General features: G+C 36.3%; 4 protein-coding genes across 20 annotated transcripts in view; 1 reads left to right on the plus strand and 3 right to left on the minus strand.

The window, feature by feature from the left end:
* The window catches only part of NF1 (neurofibromin 1), a 251,357-nt gene that overhangs the window by 173,328 nt on the left and 50,303 nt on the right, over positions 1-27,726 (plus strand). The window contains exon 37 of one of the 15 annotated variants that reach the window (XM_073797296.1): positions 19,214-19,939. The exons of the other annotated variants lie outside the window; for them this stretch is intronic. Within the exon in view, the coding sequence (XP_073653397.1) occupies positions 19,214-19,316 (103 nt within the window). The 3' untranslated portion in view covers positions 19,317-19,939. Of the gene's footprint in view, positions 1-19,213; positions 19,940-27,726 lie in introns of those variants that run through there. 15 annotated transcript variants of the gene reach the window in all.
* Positions 5,223-7,449, minus strand: OMG (oligodendrocyte myelin glycoprotein). Its single transcript, XM_019927068.3, has one exon. The coding sequence runs from the start codon at positions 6,905-6,907 to the stop codon at positions 5,582-5,584; it is 1,326 nt and encodes a 441-aa protein (XP_019782627.2). The 5' UTR covers positions 6,908-7,449; the 3' UTR covers positions 5,223-5,581.
* On the minus strand, positions 12,070-20,750 carry EVI2B (ecotropic viral integration site 2B). The gene is made up of 2 exons (XM_004312753.4): positions 20,621-20,750; positions 12,070-13,829 (listed from the first exon to the last, which is right to left on the minus strand). The coding sequence occupies exon 2, from the start codon at positions 13,812-13,814 to the stop codon at positions 12,459-12,461; it is 1,356 nt and encodes a 451-aa protein (XP_004312801.1). The 5' UTR covers positions 13,815-13,829; positions 20,621-20,750; the 3' UTR covers positions 12,070-12,458.
* Positions 23,059-27,331, minus strand: EVI2A (ecotropic viral integration site 2A). Of its 3 annotated transcripts, none has more exons than XM_019927069.2 (3): positions 27,152-27,331; positions 26,626-26,680; positions 23,059-24,671 (listed from the first exon to the last, which is right to left on the minus strand). In XM_019927069.2, exons 2-3 carry the CDS (start codon positions 26,626-26,628, stop codon positions 23,952-23,954), a joined length of 723 nt encoding a protein of 240 aa, XP_019782628.1. In that variant the 5' UTR covers positions 26,629-26,680; positions 27,152-27,331; the 3' UTR covers positions 23,059-23,951. The 3 variants fall into 3 exon arrangements, with proteins under 3 accessions (XP_019782628.1, XP_019782629.1, XP_004312800.1); XM_019927070.2 differs by having other exon boundaries at positions 26,626-26,695; XM_004312752.4 differs by lacking the exon at positions 26,626-26,680 and having other exon boundaries at positions 27,152-27,329.

Consider the following 27,726-nt stretch of genomic DNA (forward strand, 5'->3'; position numbering starts at 1 on the left):
CTGCATCGGCAGGCAGACTCTCAACCACTGCGCCACCAGGGAAGCCCCAATGTATCACAGTTTTTAAAGTGTGGAGCAGACTAATCTGCTTAACACATTATTAACACATTGAGGTGGCTTTTTTTTTGTTTCCTTGATTTCCCTTGAGCAATCTACGTGTACTAAATTGTTCACAGGTATCAGAATTAACCGTTCTCTGAAATTGTTCCAAAGGTAACTCCCCACTGCCCAGAACTAACTTCTTATATGACAAGTAGCAGCCTAGCCAAATCTCCTTCATTCATAACTTTTCTTTCATCTCTCTTTTCCCTGGACTATGAAGCTAAGACTTTGACCTATTGGAAGAAACTTAAGCTCTAGAATAAGAAAGACTTGAGGTTTGACTTGGTCTGTCTTAAGTAGGTTATTGTTAGTGCACCAGTCATATCTTTGATCTGTATTAATTCATCGTTTTATTTAATAAATTCAGATCAAGCTGGCCCCTCTCCCCACCCTGCCCTGAAAAAAGACCTCCTAGCAGGAGGTGATAATCTACACAGAGATAAAAAGGATGAATAAAGGTTTGCCAGGGGAAGAAGAGGGAAAGGAGTGTAGTGGTGAGGACGTGAAGAATCTCTGAGAGCCTGATGGCAGGAGGGAGCATGGTGAATTACAGGGACAGAAAGATGTTTTGTTTGAACTATACAGTGTGAGGGAGCTGGAAAATCTTACGATGATACTGTAAAGGGTGGCAAGGGCCCGATCATATAGTAAGCCATATTGAGAATTTAGATTTTATTCTGAGACATGGGAAATTATTGAAAGTTTTTTGGAGGGGTTTTTGTTGTTGTTGTTCATTTGCTTTGTTATTAGAAGAGAAAAGAGCTTGTCTGGTTAGATTTGTTGGAGAACAATCCTGACAGCAGTTAACCATGTAGAGCTAACGTAAGCTAATATAATAAGTATGTGCTTCCAAGAAATCTGATCGTGCATCTCTGTCTCTGATCTTTATTCCATGATACCCTCTAGTTTCCTAACCACCCCTTCCTATTCACAGTTCATTTTGCATCATCTCATTTTCTTACTCAGCCTAGAGCCCTTGGACAGCTGTTTCAATAGTTCTTTTCTAAGATCTCTTGCATTTTTCAAAGACAAAGCAGGTGATAAAACACACTTGGTATACATATTAGCATTTTGGTATATTTATCTTTTTTGTTGTTTTTATACATAGTTCTATAACATGCATGTTTATATATCCTATAGTTTTTGCTTATCTTTCTAGTATATGCATTTTCCACTTTTCAAACTTAAAAAAAACCTCTACATAAATATTTGTATTGGACATGTAATATTCTGGCCCATGGGTCATCACGTACTTGACCAGTTTCCTAATGGTAGATATTTAGCATTCTGTTTTTCTGGTATTTACCTAGAATTTATTAGGTTAAAGGTTAAAATATTTTAGGTTTTTGATCATTGCTGTGTTGCCCTCCTGCATTAATTGGTATATTAATTTAAAGATGTGCAGATTATGACTTGTTGAATGAGGAGGCACAAGCCACCCACTCGGGGTTGGCAAGTAGCTCCCTCAATTTTCAAGAGAAGTGAAAACCCCTGGGGTCATTTTGATTGAAGGCTCAGTTTCAATACACTCAGAAAAAGGAAGTAAAGTCACAAGATTTATTATTTAGAGATCCCAGAAACGTCGCCGGGGGCTGGGGGGGTGCACAGTGAGCTGGGGGAAGAGCAGTCCTCTTCCCCAGTTCAAGAGATACAGTACAGGGTAGGAAGCACCTCTTGCAAGGTGGTTGGGATGACAGTCACTTAAATTTTTACAGGCTTGACTCTAAGTGCTTATTTTAAAAGGTGCCCCAGGAAAAGCAAAGTGGGAACTTCTGGTGGTAATCCTAATTTGAGTCCTTATCTAAATGTCCAGACTCTGGGTCTGTGTAGGGTTGTCATTCTGTAAAATGCTTAGGCAGCAACTCAGAATAGCTATTTTCTCATCGCAATTGCCAATTGCTGTCCCAAAGAATTGTACCAGTATGTGAATGTGACTATTTCCTAACGTCTTCCCCAGCATTGATTTTTTTTTTTTTTACTTTTTAAAAAATTGCTTGCTGTTTCAGTAATAAGCGTGGTATCACATTTTATTTTTATTTCTCAGTTATTATGTGGTTTGCCATATTCCCATATACTTATCAATCCCCATGCTTCCTATCTTTTAAACATTCTGTTTGTGTCCTTTTCCCACTTATCCATTGGGAAATCTAAGTATTTTTCTTATCAATTTTATGAGCATTTGATTAACAATCTCCTTTACGTTTTTCTTTTTTGAGTATTTGTTTGTGTGTGTGTGTGGTACGCGGGCCTCTCACTGCTGTGGCCTCTCCCGTTGCGGAGCACAGGCTCCGGACGTGCAGGCTCAGCAGCCGTGGCTCACGGCCTAGCCGCTCCGTGGCATGTGGGATCTTCCCGGACCGGGGCACGAACCCGTGTCCCGTGCATCAGCAGGTGGACTCTCAACCACTGCGCCACGAGGGAAGCCCTATGTCTGTTGTTTTTTATTCTGGAATAATGTTTAAAAGGTTGATGGTAATGGGCATTGTTGTTTTGATTCTGATTTTAATAGAAATATAATTTTTCACTTTTAAGCATGACATTTACAGTACATGGTATCATTCCTTATCTAGTTCTTACAATGTATTTCATAAGGAATAATCTTATAAAGGTTTTAAACTGACTTTTGTGTGACATTTTTGGTGTAAAGGAATTTGCTGTTGCTTCAGAACGTTGTTATGGAAGATCATTGAATAGCACATATTTGTCATCTTTTAAGTTAGGCATAGAAGACATTTTCTCATTCTGCTGTGATAAGAGAATGTTTCTCTGACTTTCTTCTGGGTCTCCGTCTCACTAACATCTGAACCTGAATCCTGGAGGGTGAAGGATCAGGGACTGAAGCAAAAAATATACTATTTCATTTTCTTGCTCTTAGAGTATGGCGCTTGGGTGTTTACATATGTGGGAATTTCTCAAAGCATGGGTTTGGACACACACATATAATAATACTAACAGCAAAATTACTGCGTGTAGAATGTGGGGAGCCAAGACACTGTGATAAGACTGTATATGAATTATGCCATTTATTCCTCAGGAAAAAAATACCCACTCTGAATAAGTTCTGCCAGCCCATATGACTTAGGGCATTGGTAACTTGCCCAGGGTTGTACAGTTGAGAAGCAGCAGAGACAGGATTTAGGCCTAGAACATTTGACACCAGAGCACAATACCCTTCACCGCTATTTTATCCCTTATTGCATTTGCTTTTGTATTTGTGCTCTTATTTGAATTCTCTTGACTGGGGAGAAACAAAAGTGACTTGTAAAATGAAATCAAACCTTAGGTATGGATGGATGGATATATAACTTACGAGCTTGAGAGATAGACACTGAGGATAATACATTTTGAAATGTTTATGGAGCCCAATAATATGGTAGTTCTTGTTTGAGTGGCAAATACTATACTGTTCCCTCCACCATCAGTAATGATAAGAACACAATTTCCTTAGAAGGAAGTATGTAATTACTATAAGGCTAGATAATACTTCTTTCTGAGGACTTAAGAGTCTGTGTGGTTGACATATGTTGTACTTGTAAATTTACTGCATTTTTTTCTCTGCATTTTGCAGACACATCAGTAAGATTGGCATAATGTATAGGTGCTGCTAATGCTATAATACAAAATTTCACTTTTTGGTCACTTTTCCTCATAGGATTTCTAAGACAGCATTGAATTTTTGGCACCCTCAGAGTGAAAGACAGTTACTTTTAAGAAACCTACTTTCTGTGCAATTCTGTGTGTGGATTTTTAAAACAAGATGCAAGTATGTGGTAGATTAGGAAATATCTAAGCAATTAGCCTCTACCATTGATGGTGAAGATACTAGATTGTTGATTGGGAGGGAGGAGAAACAGCTTGCCCATTTTCAAATCATTTAGGGACTATTTCATATAATTTCTTTTCTTCATGGTGAGATTCCCTCCTGACAATAGCGAGCCAGTTAGGTTTGCCAGGGCAGAAAAATGTTCAGGAGTCACTGTACTAAGTCAGTATAGGAGAGGAACTGCTTCATTGAAGCTTAAAAGTAATTTTTCCATAAGCCTGCCCCTTAAAGAAAGAAAAAAGAAAGAGCATATTAGAAGGTTGTTACTTTTCTCTGTCTCTGAATAGAAATGCTTCCAAATGTGGAAAGAAATCTTAGTTTTAAAATTCCTTAGGAAGGAGCCCCAAAATTTCTATCTGTAGTCTTTTACCAACTCTAAGAATGCTTGAAATAGATTCTTCCTTATGTCTCACAAATTAAATTCCTCATTTGTGGCTCACCCATTTCAGTTATGCTGTCTTGCATTTTAATCTAGCTGTGTTGCTGGGCCTCTTTTTCTGACTCTTGGCTATTACTTATGTGTTTCTCTGATTCAAAAGGTGGCTTACTTGTATATTTGTAGAAAATTCTGTTTTCTTCTAGTTGAAGTCCCAGTGCAGTTTGGAGTGTCAAGATCTGTCCCATGCCCAGCTGTATTCCTATTGTCTCTTTTATTGGGTTCATCACCTGGTCGTAGCACCAGATGAATCCCAGCCTTCTTTCCCTTTCTCCTTTCCTTTTCCTTCCCTTCCTTAGTACTGCCCATGTGTGTTAGACCCCCATGATTTTATCCTGGAACTAATCTTATTTTTAACTTAGGTAAGTCAGATTCTAACTTCCAATGTGCAAAAGATAAGTTTCCCTCTCCTGCATATAGGATGCTTTTAATTTTTTAAATATTTTAACATGTCTTTAAGCTTGAAAGTTTTATTACATTTTTAATACTTCCCTTAAATACAAAAAACAACGCCATTAAACTTTACTTATTAAAATGCAAAGCCTAGTGTCTTCTAGCTTTTTGAAGAGCTTTTGTCCATTATATAATCTGTAAAGTAGCCAAGAGTTCCTCAGAAGCAGGACATCATTTAGATTTAAAACAATCATGGCTTGTGTGCAAAATAATGATGTGACATAACCATTCATAGGGAGGCAACCACAGTTTTACTTTATGTGGTGACAGAACTGTTGGATACCTCCAATATTACATTTGCCATAAAGACTTTACCAAGGTACCCTAGAACAAAAAAAGGTTAAGTCATTTTGATTCTACCAAGTAGATTAAGTTGGTATGACTAGAAAGCCAGTGACACAGTTATGAGCATAGACCTTTTATTTTTTCCCAGATGTTTGACAGTGTAAACATACATAAAATACATATTAAAGTTGAGATGCTTTATATTTTGTGCAGTAAATTGAAGCCTTAAAAAGAAAACATTTCATTTAAAAAAAAGAAACTCATTAGTTTTACTTCATTAAGACAGTAAAGTAGCAGCAAGTACCGAGACATTGTGCACTTCTTCATTAAGACGAGTTGCTTCATTCACATCAGAGTCGGAAATGTGAGACTGGCTTTCTTGAATACATAATATAGCTTGAGTCACTGGTTAGATAGGGGCATATCTTCCCAACTATACATCAGGGAGGAGTTCTTTCATTAATTTCAGAAAATGCAGACCCTTAGCCAGCCAGCATGACCACAGCATTGAGCATTAAGAGAAACGAAGCATTTACTTTCCAAGCACTTGCCACAGAAGAAGGTAAGCGAGTCTTTACATTTGTGGTTGTCTCTTCCCTCCGTAAGTTAAGGGTTGTGCTTTGTTGAGGCATTTCAGAGAAATTATTTGGCATGCCACTAGTGATACTTAGGGTCATGGGTGTTGGGGATGGTTTTGTTGAGCTAGTGAGGCTTGTGTTTGTAACCATTCCATCTTGGAGGTGAATAGTTAGAGTTGCAGCTGCTGCTTCATGTGAATTGATCGTTTCTGTGGATGTATCTTCTGGATAGGGCACAAAAGCCTTGTCAGTGCTAGTAAAGGTGGTGTCTTTGCTTAGAGTGGCACCAAACGTTGTTTCCTTTGTTCGATATTGTTTGGGTATTTTGGTCACTTTGGATTGAGTTACCATACTCAGAGAGTTAATGGTGTCCACTGTCTGCATCCCGCTTACAGTGAACAAGCTTGAGGTAAATCCAGAAGGTGTGGGATATGTGTTATGTTCCTTCAAAGGTGATATCTGGCTAGAACAGGGAGTCCCTATTACATGGGCTTTTGTTTCCATCATCCACTTAAGTAAGTAAGTAATGTTTTGTTTATGGTCACATGACCACCTGTTATTGTAAAGGGTTATCTCTTGCAACTGAAAGAGCTGGTCAAAAGCTTGATCTGGAATGAATGTGAACTTATTGTTGTGCAGGTAAAGATGTGTGAGATTTGTCAGGTTTATTAATGTTCCTGGAAGGATTTGTGTCAAGGAATTGTTAGACAGGTCCACAGTATGCAGTTTGGAGGGCATGTTGGTTGGAACTGTCCAGAGTTTGTTACTACTGAGGTTGAGAACCTCAAGACTTCTCAGTGTATTTTTAATGAGGACAACCTTTTCCAGCATATTCTTAGAAACATCCAGATATTTAAGGTTCCATTGATAAGCAGTATCAGATTTTTCAAGCAGTTTAATGTTGTTGTTAGCAGCAGACATGTTCCAGAGGGACCGAGGTAACTGAGCAGGCAAGCTTTCAAGCCTGTTGTTTGAAATGTCCAGGGTCCTCAGATTGGTGTACTGGGTTAACTGGTTATGCAGATCAGTAAAGTGGTTATAAGACAGATTTAAATGGATAATATTCTCTTGCAGTCCAGATGGTAATGTAGTCAAGTTTCTGCCTGAACAGTCCACATGCCTGTGCCTCTCGGTGCATATACATTGGAGAGGGCAAATGCATAAAATACCAGGTGTGAGAAACAGAAGGATGAACAGGCTGGGAGACATTTTCAATATCTGATATTCCATCAAAGCCTGGAAACAAACAGATACACCCTTCTTTTAATATGCAAATACAATTAGGCATCTGCATGGGTCAGTTAGCATTAGGCAAAATTTTCAATAAACCTCGTTGTTGTTGAGCTCTTTTATAATTGTTCCAGTGATTAAACTAACAAAGCTCCCCTTCATTTATAGTCCAAATGCTTAATCCTTCAATTGGGGCTATGTGATAGAGACTCTCTCCCCCTACTGTCTTCTGCATTTTCTCATTTATTTTCTCCCTTCTTTTACCATAGTCTTTCTTATTTATCTTCCCAGAATGTTGATATTATAAAATGGCATTCTCGGCAAATAAAGAGTCGGAATCTTAAGCTATTACTATTTCTGATAATATTCTTCCTTACTCAGATGGGAAAAAAATGGCTGTCGTGTCTGTTTTGGTTGTTTATTTTTATTTTTGGTTTTTGGTTTTTTTCAGATCTCTGCAGTAATAAAATAGTCAATGTGTATGTAGGATGAGATTTTATTTAGATATTAAGACAATACTTTGAAATGCATCTTTGTCTTTTCAGGATAAATATATCCTTGCAAAACATTTTAAGGCACTTGAAAAATCTGACCAACACCATACCTTTAAATCTCACATTTTATAAAGTGATTTCTTTTCAGTGCCGATTCTAAAGGAAAACAATGTGTATATTTACAAAGTGAATGAATATTAGAAAGAAATCCCTCAACTGACACTGCAGCAAATTTCTGGTGCATGCACTTGCTATTGAATATATATTCAATCCTAACGTTGACTTTCTCTTAAGAAAAGGAAAAAGAAAAAAATTCCGAAGTCGATTTTTTACTGATTTAAATAACAGCTTACCATAGTGTTGTCTTCTACATCAGCATCTCATTTTCTCCGGGAAACTTAAGCTTAAAGGTCGCCTTGTTCTGGAAAGTAGGAACCGCTTCTGGCTGTGGGCTGTGCTTGCCTGCTCAGCTGCATTGTGTTGCTGTGAGCTGAAGCTCTGCAACCACCTGATCAGTACCACATAGGAGGACTGCAGAGCTGTCATTGGTGCTGACTCAAATTTATTGCAAGAGGTGCACACGCAACAGAATGGACCAAAAGAAATTTTTTTTTAATTTAGTGTTGAATGTACCCATATATCTCAGATTTGCTGTAGGATGGAAAACCTCGTGCACATTAGACCTGGCCTTTACCCATTTCTGTGTATTTGAGCTTAGGCTCCACATTTTAACATTCACCTCGTGAAGAATCTGTGGTTCTTTTTATTGCGCCTACTGTTCATTCATTTTATACATTGAAAAATGTTGAAAATGAATTTGACCTTCCTTGTGGATGGTTTTCTAAGATATTAGTTTAACTATTTTTTAACTCTGCCTTTTTATTTTTTCTAAAATGGTACAATTGTCTTATCACTTTTTAAAATAACATATGACAATCTGTTTGGTTTTTTTATGTACCCCCCCCCCCCCACCAAATATGGTGATTATTATATACAATCAGGTTTTCACATTTATCAACCACCTAACTGTTCATCTTTTGGAGAAGTACATAAGTACTTAAATATGATTATTTTGTTTTTATCTTTCTGATACAAAGGATTGTTTGACCCAGGCTATGCACAAACGAGGCTGCATTTTTTAATGAGCATCTAATTCTTTTAATTATCAGTTCATGTAGTAAAGTAAATGTATTTTATTTGATGTCTTTTGGGTTAAGGATTTTTTTCTTCATGAAATTACTTTGGTCAGTGGATATGAATATTGTTGTCTCCAGAGACATCTTTGGTACTATATGAATGACCATTTATTTGATTTTATGTTTTAAAAATAATAGCATAGCAGCTTCCCTGGTGGCGCAGTGGTTGAGAGTCTGCCTGCCAATGCAGGGTACACGGGTTTGTGACCCGGTCCGGGAAGATCCCACATGCCGCGGAGCGGCTGGGCCCGTGAGCCATGGCCGCTGAGCCTGCGCGTTGGAAGCCTGTGCTCCGCAACGGGAGAGGCCGCAATAGTGAGAGGCCCGCGTACCGCAAAAAAAAAAAATAATAATAATAATAGCATAAATTTTAGTTGATTTCTTCAGAACGTTTCACATTTTATCTTACTGAGAAAACAATTTACATTGTTTTTAAATTACATGAAATAATGTAAAAGGGAAAACTTTCATTAGGGGCTTTATAAAATAAGACCAGATTTATGACAACTTCTGCTCCACTCTTTTTTTTTTTTTGAGGTACGCAGCCTTCTCACTGTCGTGGCCTCTCCCTTTTGGATTTATTTCCATCTGATGGGTAATAGTATCTCAGTTCAATTTTAAATACATCTTGCTTATTATAAGAAAAGTTGTATGCTTTATATATGTTTTTAAGGATCATTTAAATTTTTCTTCTGTGACTATCTTTTATATGTTTTGCATGTTTTTTTCTAGTGTGTTGTGGGTATCCCCCCCGCCACAGTCTGTATTTAAGTTTTTTAAACTTTAGGGATATTAGCCCTTTGTCTTAACTTAAGTTGCACATTTTCCCCCCAGTTTGTCCTTTGTCTTTTGACAAAGGTATGTTTTTTTCTTTTTTAATAGTGTTTGTTTTACATTTAAAAGTTTTATGTAATTGGACTTCCTTTTTTTTTTAATTAATGCTTCTGGATTTTGAGTCTCAACTAGGAAGGTTTATCCCACTTTCAGATTATAAAGGAATGCACTCATATTTCTTCTATTTTTTATATAATTTCATGTTTTATATTTATATCTCTGATTTATTTGGTGTTTATTCTAATGTAGTATGAATCCAGTTTCATCTTTTTCAAGTACCTATCCAGTTGTCCCAATACTGATTTGAGATTTGAGTCTGTTTCTGGACTTTCCATTCTGTACCATTGATCTGTCTAATCATGTACTAATATCGCAGTGTTTTACTTATAGGTGCCCATATATTTTGCTACTTCACTTTTTGTTCAGAACTAGGTAATAACAACAATTAGAGTCACTCTCATCTAATTCATTGTGTTGCCCACCACCAACACCAAATGGAATACATGTGTGATAAATGTATGTTGCAATGTGTGAGGTAGGTGCTCTTTGGTCCTATGTTAGTGAAAAGAATGCTGAACCAGGAGTCGGGTAACAAACTCAGCTTTCACTACCACTTCTAAGCAAGTCACTTACTCTCTCTGGGCCTGTTTTCTCAGCATTTAACAAATAAAAGGAGCTGAACTAGATGGTCTTGAGGGTTGTTCTGAATCTGGTTAATGGGATCTGGTAAGAGCACCACTGCTGTGTAGTATGTAGTTCAGTCTACCTTTTATTCCCCTGTGCTTTGTCCTTTTGCCGTAGTCATGAAATAAACTTTCTCTTCTGAATTCTGCTTCTTTAGTCTTTTCTGTAGGTTTTTCTTTGTTCCAGCGTTTTCTTTTCTCCTGTGTTTCTTTAGCTTGCGTTTCTTTCTGCTGATTAGGCAAAGGATTGCCACTGTTTGGCTGCTCAGCTTCCACTGACCTCAGTGGGGAAAATTGCATTCAGTAAATAGGAATTACTTTCCCCCTGGCAGAGAATTTCTTAAAAAACAAAAAGCAGCTGCTGACAGGAGTCTGTTCTTCCGTTGTACAAAGAACAGAAGGAGAAAAGCTGCCTCTGTAGTGTTTGAAGAAATCAGACACGACTATGACCAGGTCATCAGCTCTTTGATTTGTCTATGCGGGTTGGTATTTCCCAATACTGCTCCTTCAAGAGGTCAGGAAAAGAAAGTGATGAAAAAGAAGAGCAAAAGTATGGAAAGAGCCCGTTAGGTAACAATCCTATATGTAAAGCAAGAAAGGTTATGGTGATTTAAGGCATGTCAAAGTCTTGACCAAATATAAAAACTTTATACTTTATTTACCCTAACTAGAATACTTAAAATTCAAACGAATAAGCAGAAATTCTTAACCTCCTAATTGCTGCTAAATAAATTAACCTCAAAAATGGTAAGTTTGAAAAATACATGAAAGAACTTTTTAATGTGGAAGACAGAGGAAAACCAGTGTAATATGACAATAAACATCATGCTTATTCAAGAAAAATAAGAAGTGCAAAGGAAGTGTGTCTGCAGATAAAAGTTGTTTAAGAGTCAGTAAGGTACTCTTTAAAGGATTTAAAGAGAAACATTGTATATAAAATTTCGGTGTCCAAAAGCCTGCTAGTTTTTATTAAGGTGGAGCTTTATTGGTTTCTTGAACACCAGTGCTGCCAGTAAATACCATATTTTATTCTGAAAAATCCCAGAGCTATGAGAGGTTCTCCAAGGGTAGGTTACCACTATGGCCTCCGTCTTTCATTCTAAGTGACTGTCCCCCGAGTTCGGGTGGGGTAAGGCGGGAGAATGTGCGCTTTGGGGCAGAGGAGCACTTCTGCAGGCATGGGCTGGCATCTCCACAAGGATCAGCCAGTGGACTCTCTCCGTCTTAACTTTGACAAAGATTGGGCCCGCCCCTACTCTGATAACTCAGATTTATCACTTGTCAGGTAATGAATAAAAGATGAAATTCTGTGTAAGAAAGGTAGTTAAGAGTTTTTTAAAGTTGAGAACCATCTGTATTTTGATACAATCCTTTTTTTCTGCAAAAAGTCATCCGAATTTGGAATGAAGCCATAGAGGTTTGGTGTGTTTTTTGGGGTTTTTTTTTGTTTTTCTTTTATAAGATTTCATTTTTGGGGGGTGCTTGAGGCATATAAAGAAACTTTGGGAATTCCCTGGCAGTGCAATGGTTAGGACTCCACACTTTCACTGCTGAGGGCCCGGGTTCAGTCCCTGGTCATGGAACTAAGATTCCGCAAGCTGTGCAGCACAGCCAAAAAAAAAGAAGAAGAAACTTTTTAAAGTGGTTAGTTCTAAAACTTGTGTTCCCCCAACAAGATAAGAAAAATGTCTACGTTTTATGGTGTGTGCTCGTATTTTTTTCAGAGTAAATGTCCCCAACTCAGCCCCTCAATTTGATGCTTTAATATGTTTGTCTGACAGTTTCCAATGAGAGCTAAAAGGAAATTTATTCTCAAATAGACATGCATTTTAATCTCTCATCCCTACACACTTGGAATATTTATTTAATACCCGAGGTATTAATTTAAAACTTACAGTTTTGTTTAAAACTTGGAGTATATATTTAAATTCTCTCACACACACACTCCCTCAAACTTTGAAATGGCAAAATAAAATTTTATTTATTCAAGGTAACTTTATACACAGCTTTTCAGGGAAAAAAATATCTATTGGGTAATAATAAGCATATGTAGATTGCTTGTTTCCAAAATGGCTAAGTTATTGATACACATACCATCCACATATGTAAAATGTACTGTACATTAAAGTTAGGGCCTATAGCCAGTAAATAGACCACTGTTATATAATTTTTTTTTTTAAAGTTCCACCTATGCACATAGGCTTTGAGCAGATTTCAGGTAGTTCCTGAATAAAAATCAAAAGTGGCTACCAATTGCCATTTAATGTATTTCATCACATGAAGAAAAACAAAAGATTGGAGTCCTTTGAGAAGAATAGAAAATAAGCTAAAAAGCAGGTAGTAGTTATAACAGTTCTGCAGGTGGGGGTGGCAGGGATTCATTGAGATTTTGATCAAAGTCAGGAGGACTAGGGAACTGCTGACACTGGATCTCCTGGTTTTTCATAAAATCTCCTGGAGGCAGGGTCAAGTTAACTGAGTCAGGGGGAGGTGGAAATGACTGTTTGAACTCAGAATCATGATCTTCACAGACGTGATTGGGGCAGTCCAGAGGTGGTGGGAGATTGGTGGAATCATTTGGAAGAGGAGATACAGTTGTCACTGTGGGTCTGTCAGATTGGTTACTCGCCTGTCCTTCCAAATCAAGAGGGGGAGGAGGCGGTGGAGGCGGATCTGCATCATCTGAAGAGGAAACAGCAGTGCCAATTGTTGATCCGTCAGCACTGTCTTCTGATGTGCCATTTGCTTGATCTTTTATTTTCTCTGTTTTGGGAGTGTTAGAATCTTCAATGTTTTCGTTTGATTCAAACAACTTAATTTCTAAGTCATCTGCTAAAAGTGTGCTTTTGCTTGGTTTCCAGGCCCTAAGTGAAACAATTGATGTACGTTTTGGAAACACTTCATTTTCTCTAATGTTATCCAGATATACGTCAGGGGTTTCACCATCAGCAAATGGAGACCTACCTGCCCAATTTTGATCATGTAACACTGGTTTTCGCAAGCATTTCCACAATACAATCATGATTATAGCTACCACCATAGCAGTCAGAACTAAACCAATTAATATGGCCACTGTTGAATTAGAATTGGTTTTCTGTGGGCTCTTGTTTCTAGTGGTAGTTTCTAGGTTGAATCCTGGTGTACTCCTAGGTGAACTTCTGACAGTTGGTGTTGGTTGTATGGATAGATTATGAGCAGTTGGTGGTATTGATTTTCTAGAGGAGGTGTGGATAGATGATGGTTGTTGAGTGGGAGTACAGACAGATGCTGGTGGTTGTCTGGTAGAAGAATGGGCAGGTGTTGATCGTTGTCTGGCAGAGGTGAACACAGGTAGTGCTGTCCCTTGGGAGGAGGTGTTGGCCATTGGTATTGGTTGTCTGGTGACATTATAGGCAAGTGGTTGTCCAGCAGAAGTATGTGCTGCTGGTTTCCCAGAGGACACATTGACATCTGGTGTTGGTTGTCCAGCAGCAACTTCGGCAGTTGTTATTGGTTGTCCAGAAGAAAGGTTGTTGAATTGTGTTGGTTGACCCAAAGGATTCTCTGTTGTGCTTTGAGAATTAGCTGAGACGTATGACCTTGATGTTCTAAATATAGGAGACTGTGGTTGCTTCTCTGTTGTAGCTGCTTCTGTCTCTGAGAAACAAGTATCGTTCAGATGTCCACAAAACAAAATTATGGTGAAGTATTTGGGATCCATTTCAGAATGTTTCCTCTTTACCAGTAGTTTTATAATAAAAGAAAGAAGGACAATTAGGTATCATTTACTATCTGGCATAAAGTAGGTAGGTATTTGATAAGTACTTATCTTTCCTAATTTAGACTTGATACACTATGGGCTAATGTGACCAACTCTTAAATATACTCTAATTTATCATATAACATTTGGAATTCATAGGCAGTGATCTCTCTGCTTTCATAAGATCTGTACTTGGCCCTGCTGCCCCTGTAGGTTTATTACATTACAGTCCTTCGTTTCACAGTCATACGTCTCAAATGCATAGGCTCTATATGCTGGTACCATGTGCATGCTACTTTTTCCTCTGTTTACTGCTAGAAATACTTTGATCCTGCTGCCTCGAAGGACACCAGTAACCGTCTATTACCTAATCCAGTGGTCTTTTCTTTCTCTTTTTTTCCTCTCTTGATCGCATTTGACACTGTTGATTACTCCTTCACTGCTATTCGAGTAGCTCTTCGTAGTCATCTTTCTTTCATGCTCATCTCACTAGCTCCTGTCTTTCTCTTGCGTCCTAAATATGGTACTTGATAACTTGATATGTACTCTGTCCTCACTCTTAACTACTTTTCTTAATCCTGAATCTGTAAGGTTTCAGCTCTTACCTTTATGCTCTAACTCCCAAACCTGCATATCCAGCCTAAATTTCCTTAATTCTTGTTCCATTTGTGTGACTTCTTGGTGGACATTTCCATTATATATATCACTATCAGCAAATTGAACATATTAAAAACAGAATTCATCTTCATCTCGATAGTGACTCCCGTCCTAAATTCTCTATTTTTGTTAATGGTACTACCTTTGTGAGTTTCTCACGCACAGAACCTATTGTATTAAATAATCTTTGCAGCAGCATCAGTGTCCAGCACAGTGTCTTTATATTAGGACCTCATATTTTTAAAGATTCGATTCAACTCATCGTCCTAGGCTCAGAATCCTCAAGTGCTCTGTGAATCTGGCTGAGTAAGCAGTCTTGCTGCTGCCTTCACTTATTAATTGATGAACACCACCATTGTGTCAGGCCCTGTTCTGGTTTAGGAGATACCCCCCCAATTTTTTTTTAAGTTTCTATTGGTAGAAACAATAAATAAATAAATATAATTTGATAAGTTTTCTCACAAAGGTTTGCAGAAGATGCACAGAGGAACTAAGCTAGCCTGGGAGGGCTTCAGGGAAGGTTTCTCAGAGAAGTAAAACTTGAACTGAATCTTGAAAGGTCTGTAAGAATTAATTAAGCAAATAAAATATTCCAGCCAGGGGAACAACATAAAGGACCTAAGAAAAGAAGGCACGTCTATAAGTTTGTGGGATGTGGCAGATGCTAAAACTTGAAAAGTTTTAAGTTCCAGTTCTACTTCTACCACCTAACTACCTATCTAACCATGAGAACTAGTCACTTAATCTCTCCTGTTTTCAAATGCCTTATCTGTCAAGTGAGGATGCTTTTCAGCTCCGTGTGTAATATACTTGTTTTGCACATCATTAAACACAATGGTAACTATTTGGTTATTTCTTAACATTAGGGAAAGGAAAATCTCAGGGTTTTAGATCCTGGTCTGTATGATTTGAAACTATAGTTTTTCTCTGATTTTTAGGCAATCTGAGAGAGATTTGATGGTCTGTGCAGGATACAGTAATAGAAGAAGAACTCCCTCAAGTTTTGCAAATAGATTTTTCAGTATATTTGAGTAGTTTTCATTGCTTACTCCTCTGCCACTTGGTACACAGTAGAAAAAAAGACGTAATTTTTTTCCTGTACAGTCTCTTTATTTTCTCTGTAATACTTAAAGCCTAAATTTTAAAATATTTCTCCTTTAAACCCCCTGCACACTGCTGATGAATTAGTCTTCTTACAAGCATGTATGATCAGGTTACTGTTCCCTTGCTTGAGAGTTCCCCATTGCTGTCAAGATAAAAATTCTAAACTGAATTTTCTTCCACCTGGCTCAAGATTACCAGTCCAGATTCATATCTCATGACTGAAACTTCTCATTCCTTATCTTACATACTCCCTAAACACACACTTTTTTTTTTTTTTTTACTAAACAGACACTTTTCATTATGCTGTTTTTCACCCTCTGAGAGTGTGTTCTTTCTTCCAAACCCAGCCTCTTCTTCCCCCTCTGGCTGCCTAACTGAACCTGTCCTCGTCTGTCAGACCTCAGCTTAAATTCCCTTCTTAGACCAAATTCTCTGTGACTGACCACAGCCCAAAGAGCTCAGCCATTCCCTGAATCCCCGAAGTTCTTGTTATCTTTATAGTTCCTTAGATAATTCTTCATGTATGTACCTCACTCACACTTCTTTTCTCTTAAATAATTGTGTTTTTTAAATTACTTTTCACATTTTCTTTTTATTATCCCCACCCCCTCAAACAAGATTTTAAAGAACCTTGAAGAAGGCAGAAAGAAACAAAGAAAATTCCTTATCTAGAACATCCTATGTGTTGCACCGTCTCAGGTGTTTTCCATACTTCATTTCATTTAACCTTTAAATAACTCTGAGAAAGATGGAGTAATCCTTGATTTATAGATAAAGAGAGAAATTCAAATGCTTTAAGCAATTTGCTGAATGTTATGTCATTATTAGTGGCAGACTGGGAATTTATACCCAGGACCATCTGATTCCAAAGCATATGCTCTATTCTGCCACCCCCAAGCTGCCTCATGTCTTTATATTTTGATTCCTTTACAGCAGAGTGCTGCTGTATATGTCAGCAGCTCAGTAAACGCTTAACCTATATTGGGCTTCTTGGTTCTTTTCCATGTCAGTTTTTCAGTTTATTAATACTTCTACCAGAATGTAAGCAGAGAAGGTAAAATCTGAGTTATTAAATTATGCTTTATATCAACTTTGCAAAAGGTTTAATAAGGAAAAAAATTGAAACTTTCGGCATAAATATGGGAATTTAAATCATCTCTAGTTGGTTATCATCCATGCAGTTCCTACCTCCTATTCTTACAGATTACCCCTTCCCCCAAAAAAGGCCTCATTGGAAAGTGTTATTCTTTAGAGTTTCACTTTAGTTTTCAAAAAATGCCATCCAAAGCAACAGAAAACATAGGCCATGAATTGTCTTCGCCAAAAAAGTGTTTCTTCTTTTGTGACTTTTCTTAAATTTTTTTTAAAACCCACACAGTTCCTTTTTTCAGTTAGCTGAAAAAGGCATTAAAGAAGGAAAGAACCCAAATAGGAATATAATTATCAGACCAGTTTAGTCTGTAAGATCAATTTTGATAGGTTCATAGCCTCTTTTGTCAATAGGAACGTCGTAGACCTTCAGTGTATGAGATTTGCCACTTGTCATTTAAGGGTTACAGCAATATTAAAACCAAATTCTATTTTTTACCTATCCTACTCCTTTCTCCAACTCCTCAGTTAGCTATCTAACCTCCTAGGGTCTGCTACGTCAGAATACTAGAATGTCTTAGAATTCTACTACAGCAATTCAGAATAGTCCAGAAAAAAGGAACAGGATTTTAAAAAAGAATAAATAGGGGGTATAATAGTGAAGAAACTGGCTTTTTTTTCTAGTTCAGAGACAGTGAGGCCAGTGTTATTACCAATGCAGAAAGTTATTTAACATATGTATTTTAAATATATATATATAAGCCATGTATACCTGAAATACCAACATTGCTTCTGCAGGGAAAGAGGGTAGAAAGAAAGAACCATATGGGGCAAGGGAGTAAAAAGGAGGAGAAAATATTGGATTAAATGAAATGAAAAAGGAATACAAAGAAATACAAAATAACACAAAGGAGAAAAATAAAGCAAAACTTAGAGTAAGCAGCAAATACATGGAAAAGGGGAAGGTAAATGGATTAGAGAAGGTATTGAAGAAAAGTTAATAAAAAAGCTGAAGAATAAATAGTGATTATGCATTTAGCAAGAAGTTAGGGTAGAAGGTTAAAGTGAACAAAATTAGATGTTGGGGGAGAAGATTGAAGTAGAAGAAAGAAGGAACCACAAAATGCTGCTCTCCGTCTTTGCGGATACAGGGAACCAGCAAAGAGGAACGATCTTCCCAAAATGGAGGACAGGACTTAAATCACCCACCTTCTCAAACTCACTTACCTTTCATTTCAGGCTCTCCTATCTGTTCTAAGTATCCTTAAGATTCCCCACCTCCCTTTTTTTCCTGGCATTACCCAGAAGCATACTTGTTGATTACTCTAAATAACCTATGCACAATCTATATAGCATTTTTCTAGAAATCCCTTAGTCTGCTGCTCAGGGAAACCCTGAATTTGTCTACTTTTACACGGCAGTATTTTGCTCATTATTTTAGTTTTGGACTTTGAGGTTTAAGTCTGTGATTTTGGTCTAGAACATTTTTTAAAAAGAAGAAAAAAATCAGCTGTTTTAACTAAGCATTTTAAAGGCAGTTATAGTGAAGTAGGAGTCCCCATATATTAGACATGTTCTCATAGATATAATGCATAAGTACATAAAGGATTTAGCATTTAAAATTGATGCTAAGTTGGATATGATAAGAGAGATGTCGTCGTCTTTTAAGGGGAATCAAGGAGATTTGGATAGCATATCCTAGACAAGGCAAGTGTAGGTAGCAGTATCAAAAATATCATTTGAATTTCGGTTACTTTGATATAATGTTATAATATAATAGATTAAAATATAGTGTACCTAAATTTTATTGTATCTCCAACTAGTAATGTTATGAAACCAGAAAAGGAAGAACACAGCAGTTCCATATCTTGAGGAAAGGCAGAAAGGGAAATTAACTTTGAACTATGATAGGAATTATTTGATGATTATTTTTTATCAATAGTAATAGCTACCATTTACTGAGTACATGCCAAATGTTCAGCACCATCCTATTTTAATGAGCAAGGTGATGTTATCATCATCTTACAGATAAAGCTGAGGCACAGAGAAGTTGGGTAACTTGCCAAAGTGTCACAGCTCTAAACAGTGGCACTGATACAGAAACCAGTCAGTCCTGTACTAGAGCTCTTTCCTTCTGTTACATTCGTAGTAAAATTATGCAATAGGAATGCTTTATGAGGGGAGGAGATGTGAGCTCTCTGGGAACAGATATGTTAGTAACTTTTGGAGTTAGTCTTGTATAAAAGGTTGGACAAGAACTACCAGGAAACCATTTTAGTCCTGTGACTATGAAAACAGCTCTGGGAGTTTTGAATGGTTAGCCTATAAGCTGTCATATTTGAGGTGATTTTTAAAGATTGGACATTGATAGGCATCAGATTTATATTTAACAATTTCAGACTTATTCAGAATTCATAATTTCCTTCTGAGTAGAATTATATAGGCATTAGTTGAAAAACACAAGCACTATTAAACTCTACATTTGAGACTGACCCTTTAAAAATATATAGACAGGACGTCCCTGGTGCAGTGGTTAAGAATCCGCCTGCCAGTGCAGGGGACACGGGTTTGAGCCCTGGTCCGGGAAGATGCCACATGCTGCGGAGCAGCTAAGCCCGTGCGCCACAACTACTGAGCCTGCACTCTAGAGCCTGTGAGCCACAAATACTGAGCCCACATGCCACAAATACTGAGCCTGCATGTCACAACTACTGAAGCCCACATGCCTAGAGCCTGTGCTCCGCAACAAGAGAAGCCACCGCAATGAGAAGTCTGAGCACTGCAACGAAGAGTAGCCCCTGCTCGCCACAACTAGAGAAAGCCTGCACGCAGCAACAAAGACCCAACGCAGCCAAAAATTAATTAATTAATTAATTATTTTTAAAATATATCTATATATATAGACAAGTCTTGCCAAAAAAAAGAGATACAAATCTTTATTTTTTTAACTTCTGTAATAGTTACTTAGAAGAAATCCAAAGTGGACTTAATATGAGGGAAAGTCGTAAGTATTTAATGAAATGTTGAAATAGGATATCACCACCCACTTTATAACTGTTATATTACAAGTCTATGTAAACTCTTTGCAGTTTTTATTTTGGAGGATATTCACTTTGTAATTGTCCAGCTTACTTACAGAATAAGCATCTTTTCTCCATATTAACAACTTTCTATTCTGTGGGTATTTTTTTCTATATCTATTTTACACTGTTTACCAAAGACTCAGATTATAATACATGACATAAATATGTAGATGATATGAGTATATATATACACATTTTATCATAGCAGTTTTCTCTTAGTTGTAAAAATGAAGGATAATATTTTCATGTCATCATTATTACTTAAATTTAAAATTCTATTTGTGTGAAAAATAAAGCATATATGATGATAATTGAATATCTCATCTAATCACCTTTGGGTTTTTTTTTTTTAATTAGGCGAAGGTGACCATTCTTACCATGGAAACTAAAGGGGTTTAAAAAGTAAAAATAATTTAGGTCTGTGGATTATGCTTATATACAGGAGAATTTTATAGACAGCAAATCAGAACTTTTAGCAATTGGTATTTTGGGGTTGTAAATTCAGTCATATCCCCATGAATTCTAGTTTTATTTCCAACCCTTAGCGTTTTCTGTCGTGGCTATAGATTTATTTCTTTTAATTACAGAGCTAAGGTCAACAAACATAGTGAATCAATAAACTTTAAAGGGTTTAACATTATAGAAACCTAGGTGAAAATTTTTTTTTCAACACTGAATTTTTAAAATTCCATGCAACAAAACCACAATACCTGTTATAGACATCTTTAGACTCTCAGACTTTAAGTTTAAAATAATAATGAAATTTTAGTTTTAAAAATAAATTCTGTATAAAGCAAAGATCAAACCAGATTACCAGTGTGAAAATTGTCTTACCTCAGCTGTTAACTTGTTTTGCAGAATGCTGAATTCTTGTTCTAACTGGACATTTTGGTCATTTGGCTAAGAAAGCAAAAGGGGTGGTTCAGTTCAGATTAAAAATGGTCCTTTAGCAAACTGAAATGGTTTCTGTAGAAAAAGAGGAAGTTTATCAATAGTTGGTTCCGGAAGTGCAGTAAGCCACAAAATGACTAAGAAATGTACTACTTTAACAGAATTTATTTTGAAACAATTTGGAGCTACATGATTTGAGTGCTTTTAATTAACATTTAGAGGTAAACATTTGAGACTCTCTAGTAATGTGATTATGTAATTTAAAATAGAACCTTGGAGAGAAAATTATATGTTGTAAGGAAAAACTGCCAGTCAGGTTATTACCCATAGTGAGATTTCTTTTCATAACAAGTGAATGATGTATCCTGTTTTCTTGTATGACCTTAGGCAAGTCGCTGCACTTCTGAGTCACCATTTCCTCCTCCGGAGGAGTATTTCTATTATTGAGTTTTGTGAGGATTAAGTAAGATAACATAACATGTGTAAATGCCTTACACACAGTAGATACCCAGTAAATGTTAATGTCATTTCCTCATACATAATTTAGGCTAAGCCCAGGTAAAAGTGTGATTAATTTTTGACCAAATACTTTCCTAAATGATTTTTGAGTTCAAGTCCACAGCTCTTTGGTTACCGACAAAGTAAGTGTCGGTGCAAAGTAAAATAAATCGGGAATCATTTTTTAAATAAGTTAACTAATAAGCAAAGTATGTTGAGAAGAGTATGAGTCAGTCTGAATACAGATTTCTTTGGGCACGTCACCTTCTAGCCTCTTTCCTCATCTGAAAAATGGAGATCATAATTCTTAATTTATAAATGTATTATGGAATTAGATAAGTGTAAAGTGCCTAGCATAGCACCTATTATAGTAGATACAGTAAGCATTAAACCATGCCCCGCTTTCCCCTGGTCACTGCAGAGGAACACAGATTGTTAAGACCTCGTTCTTAACTTCAAGGCACTTAAAACTTGGTACAAAAAGAATAATTTTTTTTAAATATGCTATAAACTTATTTTATGTAATATAATTTGCTATATATATAGTATACAATATGCTATAAACTTTTTAAATATGGTATAAACTTTTGTTTCACTATTTTTAAATCCCTGGATTAATAAGCATGTGGACCATAGCACCCCAAGGGTAGAAAACAAAAGTGTCTTAGTTCAAAGATAACTTTTAAATTTTGAATTCAAAACATATCTTAACCTATCATCTTTAAACACTGGTCAAGTTGGGAAAGGAGCCACTTTTCATGAGCTACCATTGGATACTGTCAATCTGAGTATCTGTGTTTAATAGCCAAGATAGTGAGTGATGAATTTTAAATATTCCTGCAATAGCTTTCTGTTTTGTGAGAAAATGTATGTTGAATAGGAAAGTAGTTGTCTAGTTAATTTCTTCTTTTTAAAAAGGCACTAATTTGTTTCAGTTTACTGACAAGTATTTATATATGACACTTGATTCAAGGACTGCTTTGTGTTGTCACTGTTTGTTCTAGTACACAATCTCAGATTTTTTATTTGCACAGAATGGGAGCTCTGCCCAACCAGTGTCCTTTCAAGTCTGATCCTTTTTACCCCTCAAAAGATAACCTGATGTACCACAATCGGCATGAGTATTCTCTTGCTTTCCTTTTTCCTTTGTTGATGTTTACCTTTTTCTGAAATAATGTGGTTATGATTTGTTATTTAGGAAATGGATTTTTTATAAATTGGTAATAAATTGATAATAAAATTGATGCTTTTTTCCCCCCTCTCATTTTAAGAGGTAACCTTAAAAAAAATGTAACCTAGATCTTTGGAGCTGTGGAAATTTTAAGAATTGAATTTGATGACCAAGAGCAGTGACCTAGGGAATTATGCAAAAATTATCAATGCCTGGAGCTCGAGCTCACCCCATTCTAATTAAATCAGAAGGAAGGGGTGTGACTTAGGCACTGGTGAGTTAAATTCTTCAGGTGATTCTGATTTGCAGTCGGGATGAGAATCACTAACCTAGAAGGGAGGGTAAGATGGTGGTAATACTTGGAAAAAATATATAAAATCTTTTCTTAAATGTCTAGCATATTGCCCAAAATAAATGCTCAGTAAGGGATGAGATTTTTTAAATGTGGTCTGATCTTTAATTAAGTATGCCCTGTGTCAGTTTCAATGGACATTTGGAAAGTCTCTCAAAACAATTTTTGTAATATATTGAATTGATGACGGAAGTCTTGACCTAAATGTAAGTCATTATTTTACTTGAACCCAGTTTCTTTAAAGGTTAAAGAATTACCTGAAGTATCCTGTTTTCCAAATTAGAATAAACACACACACACACACACACACACACACACGTCTTTCCTTTGCTTATGTCATATTGGATAATAAATATCCAATTGGTCCAATTGGTCATTTATTAGTCCACTTGGCATTCTCAAAGTCCAAAAAATAATCAGCCTTTGGATATTTGCTATAAATAATCCAATAAGCAATATTTATGGAGTAGAGTTATGTTACACTTAAACAGTAAGATACACTTTACATTTACACTCAGCCTTCTGTTGTGGCTATAAATCTCATCTGTTTCAGTTGAGCTCTATTTCTTATTGATCTTGACAGTGTATTCTCTAAAATAATAAAGTGAATGAAAATGTACGTAGTCACTTTTATTCTAACAAGTCTTAATTTATTATACAAAATTTAAAGTTTTAATTAAATATTTAGAGTAGAAAACCACTTTCTTATGTGTGCCGTATATAAAGATGAAAACATCTAGCATAACATTAGCTGTGTTGATAGATGAGCTGGTATGGATTCTGTCACATTCAGCAAAGAAAGTACCACGTAACTACAGTTCAACTCTATGCATTAAGAATGTGACTTCTGTTAGATGTTAAAGCATATACTTGCCTCTAACGACACACTAAAACTCTTCAAATTTAATAACATTCGGACAAAGATCATTTAACTACTCTTGCTGAACAGGAAATATTTAATTGTCCCTTTCTACCTGTATTAGTCAGTTCCTTCAGCTTGTCTTTAAAACCTTCCTCAGATGCTTGGTGGTTTTATTTTTGCTTTTTAAAATAGTGTCAGACACAGTTTAAGTAATTAAGTAAGCAGGCATACTTCTCCCCTTCTCACCTGCTTGATTCTAAATTGCACAGCCTGCCATGTTAAATTTTAGACCATCAGAACAACACCTTGGCATTAAATATCAAACTGACTTCATTTTTACTCCAGAAACTTTCTCATTGCTACTTTGCATTTTTCTTCACTAAAGCATATGTTAGTTGGTGAGTTTTTCAGTTCCTTCTTCATCTTTTCTTTCCCTTGTAGCTGTGAGCACTCCAGTAGATTGCATCATTAGGTTAGGCCCTGTGAGCTGTTTTGCTCTTTTCCAAGTGTCTGATTCAGCAGGCCATAGACCACTGCTTGCCAGAAAATCGCCATTGCTTCTAGGCTGACGCTTGCCTACTTGTTTTGATCGTCTGAGAGATGAGACTTTGTTTGCCAGAACCACAGTTGATAGAAATAAAATTGTACAGATAAGAAAAAGCACCACAATTATAATTAAGCAAACTAGCATAGCCATTTTGTTGTTGGTTTCCTCGCAGACACCTTTTTTGAAAATTTCGCTGTGACTTTTGCTTGTGTTTTCAACGCTATGTACTGCTGGAGAACTGTTCCTGACAACGGAAGATATATAAAGCTCCAGTTCAGATTTAGGAGTTAAAGATGCCATGTGAGATGATGTTGCTATTTCAGGCATTTTTGTAGAAATAACTTTTTTATCTACTTCAGGAGTTGTAGGGTTTGTGTTAATGTTTTCATTTTGGCTTCTGCCCATCTTATTTTGAATATCTGGATCCAAGACAGTAGTATTATTAGCCCACAGATGGGTATAGTTTGCTTTTGTTCCAGGAGACAAAGAAAAAACTGTTGTCATCAGAAAGGCAAGATGCAGGTAATGTCCTGTGTGTTCCATGTCCGTGAGTATACTGGTAATCTGTTGGGATAGCAAGAAAATTTGTTAACTTGTGAAAGAATAACGGTTCCTCGTTTCGGTAATTGTAGTTAAAAGATAGACAGCTGATAATGTTATAAATTAGCTGCAAGCTCATGCCTAACATTTGCTATCCTGTTTGAATTCCTTCTGAACTGATTTTTTTTTTCTGTTAGGCTACATATAAAGAAACAATTTAATTTCTATTAATTGTTTAAATGCTAAAAGGTAGCATTACAGATATCTACTAATCATTGTAAACTGAATACCGTAGTTTTATAGTTTTCTCCCTCTTAAGCATGCTAGACTTCAGCTTTGAGTCAGATACTTCGGCTTTTACTTTTTTGATTCCTCCTTTTTTTTTTCCTGACCATTTAAGGAAACTCCTTGTAGAAACTCCCCATCCTCCAACAAATGAGTCACCAATCTTTATAGTAAAGGAGAAATGGGACATTTTGCTTCATGTATGAAAAGAAAATGCAAATGGCTTTGTGGTGATGGGAGGGGGGGCAGTTCAGGAACAGGGAAGTGTGGTAGCAACCAAAAGAAAACGGACTTCAAGTAGGAATTCAAGATGTTGTTTTTTCTTCTTGGGTGTTTATCTTGAAGCTTAGGATAAAGCTGGTACTTAGAAATATATTCCTAGTAGTTGTGAAAGCAGTTTTATGGTGGTGGGTCTCCCTTCACCTCTATATCCCCCGACTTATTGTGGCTTTCTGAAAGCAAAGGCATGCGACTTTTCTCATCCTAAACATTTGGCATTAACAGAGAAAAAGAGGCAAGTTTCTTTTGAATAATCTCAAAAGTTCAACAAAAATTATTGACTTTTTTCATTATTATTTATGCTTAGAATTTTTCGGTGAATATTTTGACATAATTTTTAAAAATAAATTATACAATAAAATATTTAATAGAAATAAATACAAGATCAAGGGGATTTTAACTCAATTGGGAAGTCAAGGCAGATCATGAGTCTCAACCTATAAAGGAAAAAGTGGAATTTCAGTTTTGGCTCTGAGCTCTCTGGAAGCCAGTCCACAAAGGGGACAAAGTCTGATCCTGATTTTCATTATTCACTGTAAGACTGAAGATTTAAATACAACTAGCATATCTGTTCCAGGTACTGGTAAACAAGCAGGAAAGATTTATTACCATTATTGAGCTCTCTCTCAAAATAGTATTCCAGTCTGAGCCACTTTTGTAAGAGTATTTTTATTGTTAGCATTTATATGAATAGGGAAGTAGAAGCAAAAACAAGATTATTCTCCTGAGATGTACTAAATAAAATTGCCTAAGAACTTTATTTTATATAAGTTCTTCTCAAAAAATGTACATGGGAGTTTGTTGTTGTTGGTTTTTTTAATGCAGATTTATTCCATAGGTCTAAGAGGGACCTAAGATTTCTAACCCACACTCAGGTGACACAGATACTGCTGCTACTCATGCTTCTTCTTCTTCTTCTTCTCAAAAAATGTACATGTATATGTTTTTTTTATTGAAGTATAGTTGACTTAAGAATAACAAATGTGAAATATTGTTATACAAACAAAATTAGCATATAGTAAACAATGCTAGCTGGAAACTAACTTCTGAAGTAATATTTTCTGTTGATAATAGGGAGGGAAAGAAACCTTTCTTATGTGTTCTAGAAGTAAGATTACTTTTTGGATTATGATCTTTAATAGACAGTTAAAGATATTGTGCACTGACTTCTATCTAGTAGTGTCCAGCTTCAGTTTTTAAGTTGAATGACATAAATCTTTGGCTACTTTATGATTCTTCCACAAAGAGAAATACTTTAAATTGGGTTCGCAAGTAATTTCCATCCTTTTAAACTAGACTGGACTTCTGCATTAGATGCTAAAATGATTTAAAGCGGGTTATTATTCTTGTCACATTAGTTCATTAACAACGTAATATGCATCATAGTTTTCGTACACATTTTAACAGTGCTCACCATGGGATAGATAATAGGCCCGCTGTTGATTGTCTTCAGCCAGATGTACTGTCATCTCCAAATAAACAAACTGTTAACAAAATGAGACTTTCTCTTACCCTTACAAATGCCTAAGAATAGAGAGCTGTCTCTACATCCCAGATTTATGCAGTGGAGGCCAGGTTGTTATCAAAAGTTTTCTTTATCTCTGGTCATTTTCAATAAAATTTATAATGCCTAAGCATTAGTAATGAGAAATTTATTTTTTAAACTTATTTTAATAACAAATAAAACTGTGCAATTCACTCTGGAGTCTAAGCTTAGATCCTTCTTAATCCTAATTTAAAGCTCTATGTTGATGGTAAATCTTTCCATTTCTTACTTAAATTTTACTTAATAGGAGAGAAAAAAAGAGCATACGTTTTCCATTACTAAATCTACTTTGTTAGTAAGATACTTAAGTACTGCTTGAAAGCACTTCCTCAAACACTAATCTGTATGAAGTTATAAGTGAAAAGGCATAAGAAAAGCCATATATATGACCTACCTTACAAAATGCTTGGTCAAAATCTTATTATAACCTGATTTTAATAAGCCACTTCTTTTCTTGTCTTGAAGCACAGCTTCCAAGTAATTTAAGGCAGAATAGACTTGAAGAATCTGAGCCTAAAAGTAAATCTGCAGTAAAAAAGGATATGTACAGCTAGCTTTCCACTAACCACAGATGACACATTTCCTTTCCACTGCAACTAAAGCACATGTCACAGAGGAAAAAAACTCCGACTTGTCTAGTTGGCCACTGGCATAACAGGAGGCTTTGTAGAACAAGTCCCCGCCTCCAGGGCAGGGAGGGTTTTCTGCTTAATGCCTTTTGACCTTACATTTATTATGTATGCCTGCTGTATGCTCTTGAATGATACGTTAGTATCATTAAAATGAAGAGAGAATAGCATTTTCCCTGAGATTGAGCATTAAAATCATCTCTAAAAATTGTGTTTGTATACCACAGACTGATTTGATAACCTGAGTTTGGAGACCCGGGGTGTTGGTCAGATAATAGAAACAGTAATGTATATAACCAACATCTCAAAGTGTGGAACTGCAACAATAATTTAGAGAGAA

Source organism: Tursiops truncatus, chromosome 20, assembly GCF_011762595.2.
Source record: "Tursiops truncatus isolate mTurTru1 chromosome 20, mTurTru1.mat.Y, whole genome shotgun sequence".
In the NCBI taxonomy this organism is placed as follows: domain Eukaryota; kingdom Metazoa; phylum Chordata; class Mammalia; order Artiodactyla; family Delphinidae; genus Tursiops; species Tursiops truncatus.

What these genes read in the sequence shown, in the direction of transcription:
- EVI2B (XM_004312753.4), bottom strand. Translation starts at nt 13,814, where the DNA reads ATGGATCCCAAATACTTCACCATAATTTTGTTTTGTGGACATCTGAAC.
- OMG (XM_019927068.3), bottom strand. Translation starts at nt 6,907, where the DNA reads ATGGAATATCAGATATTGAAAATGTCTCCCAGCCTGTTCATCCTTCTG.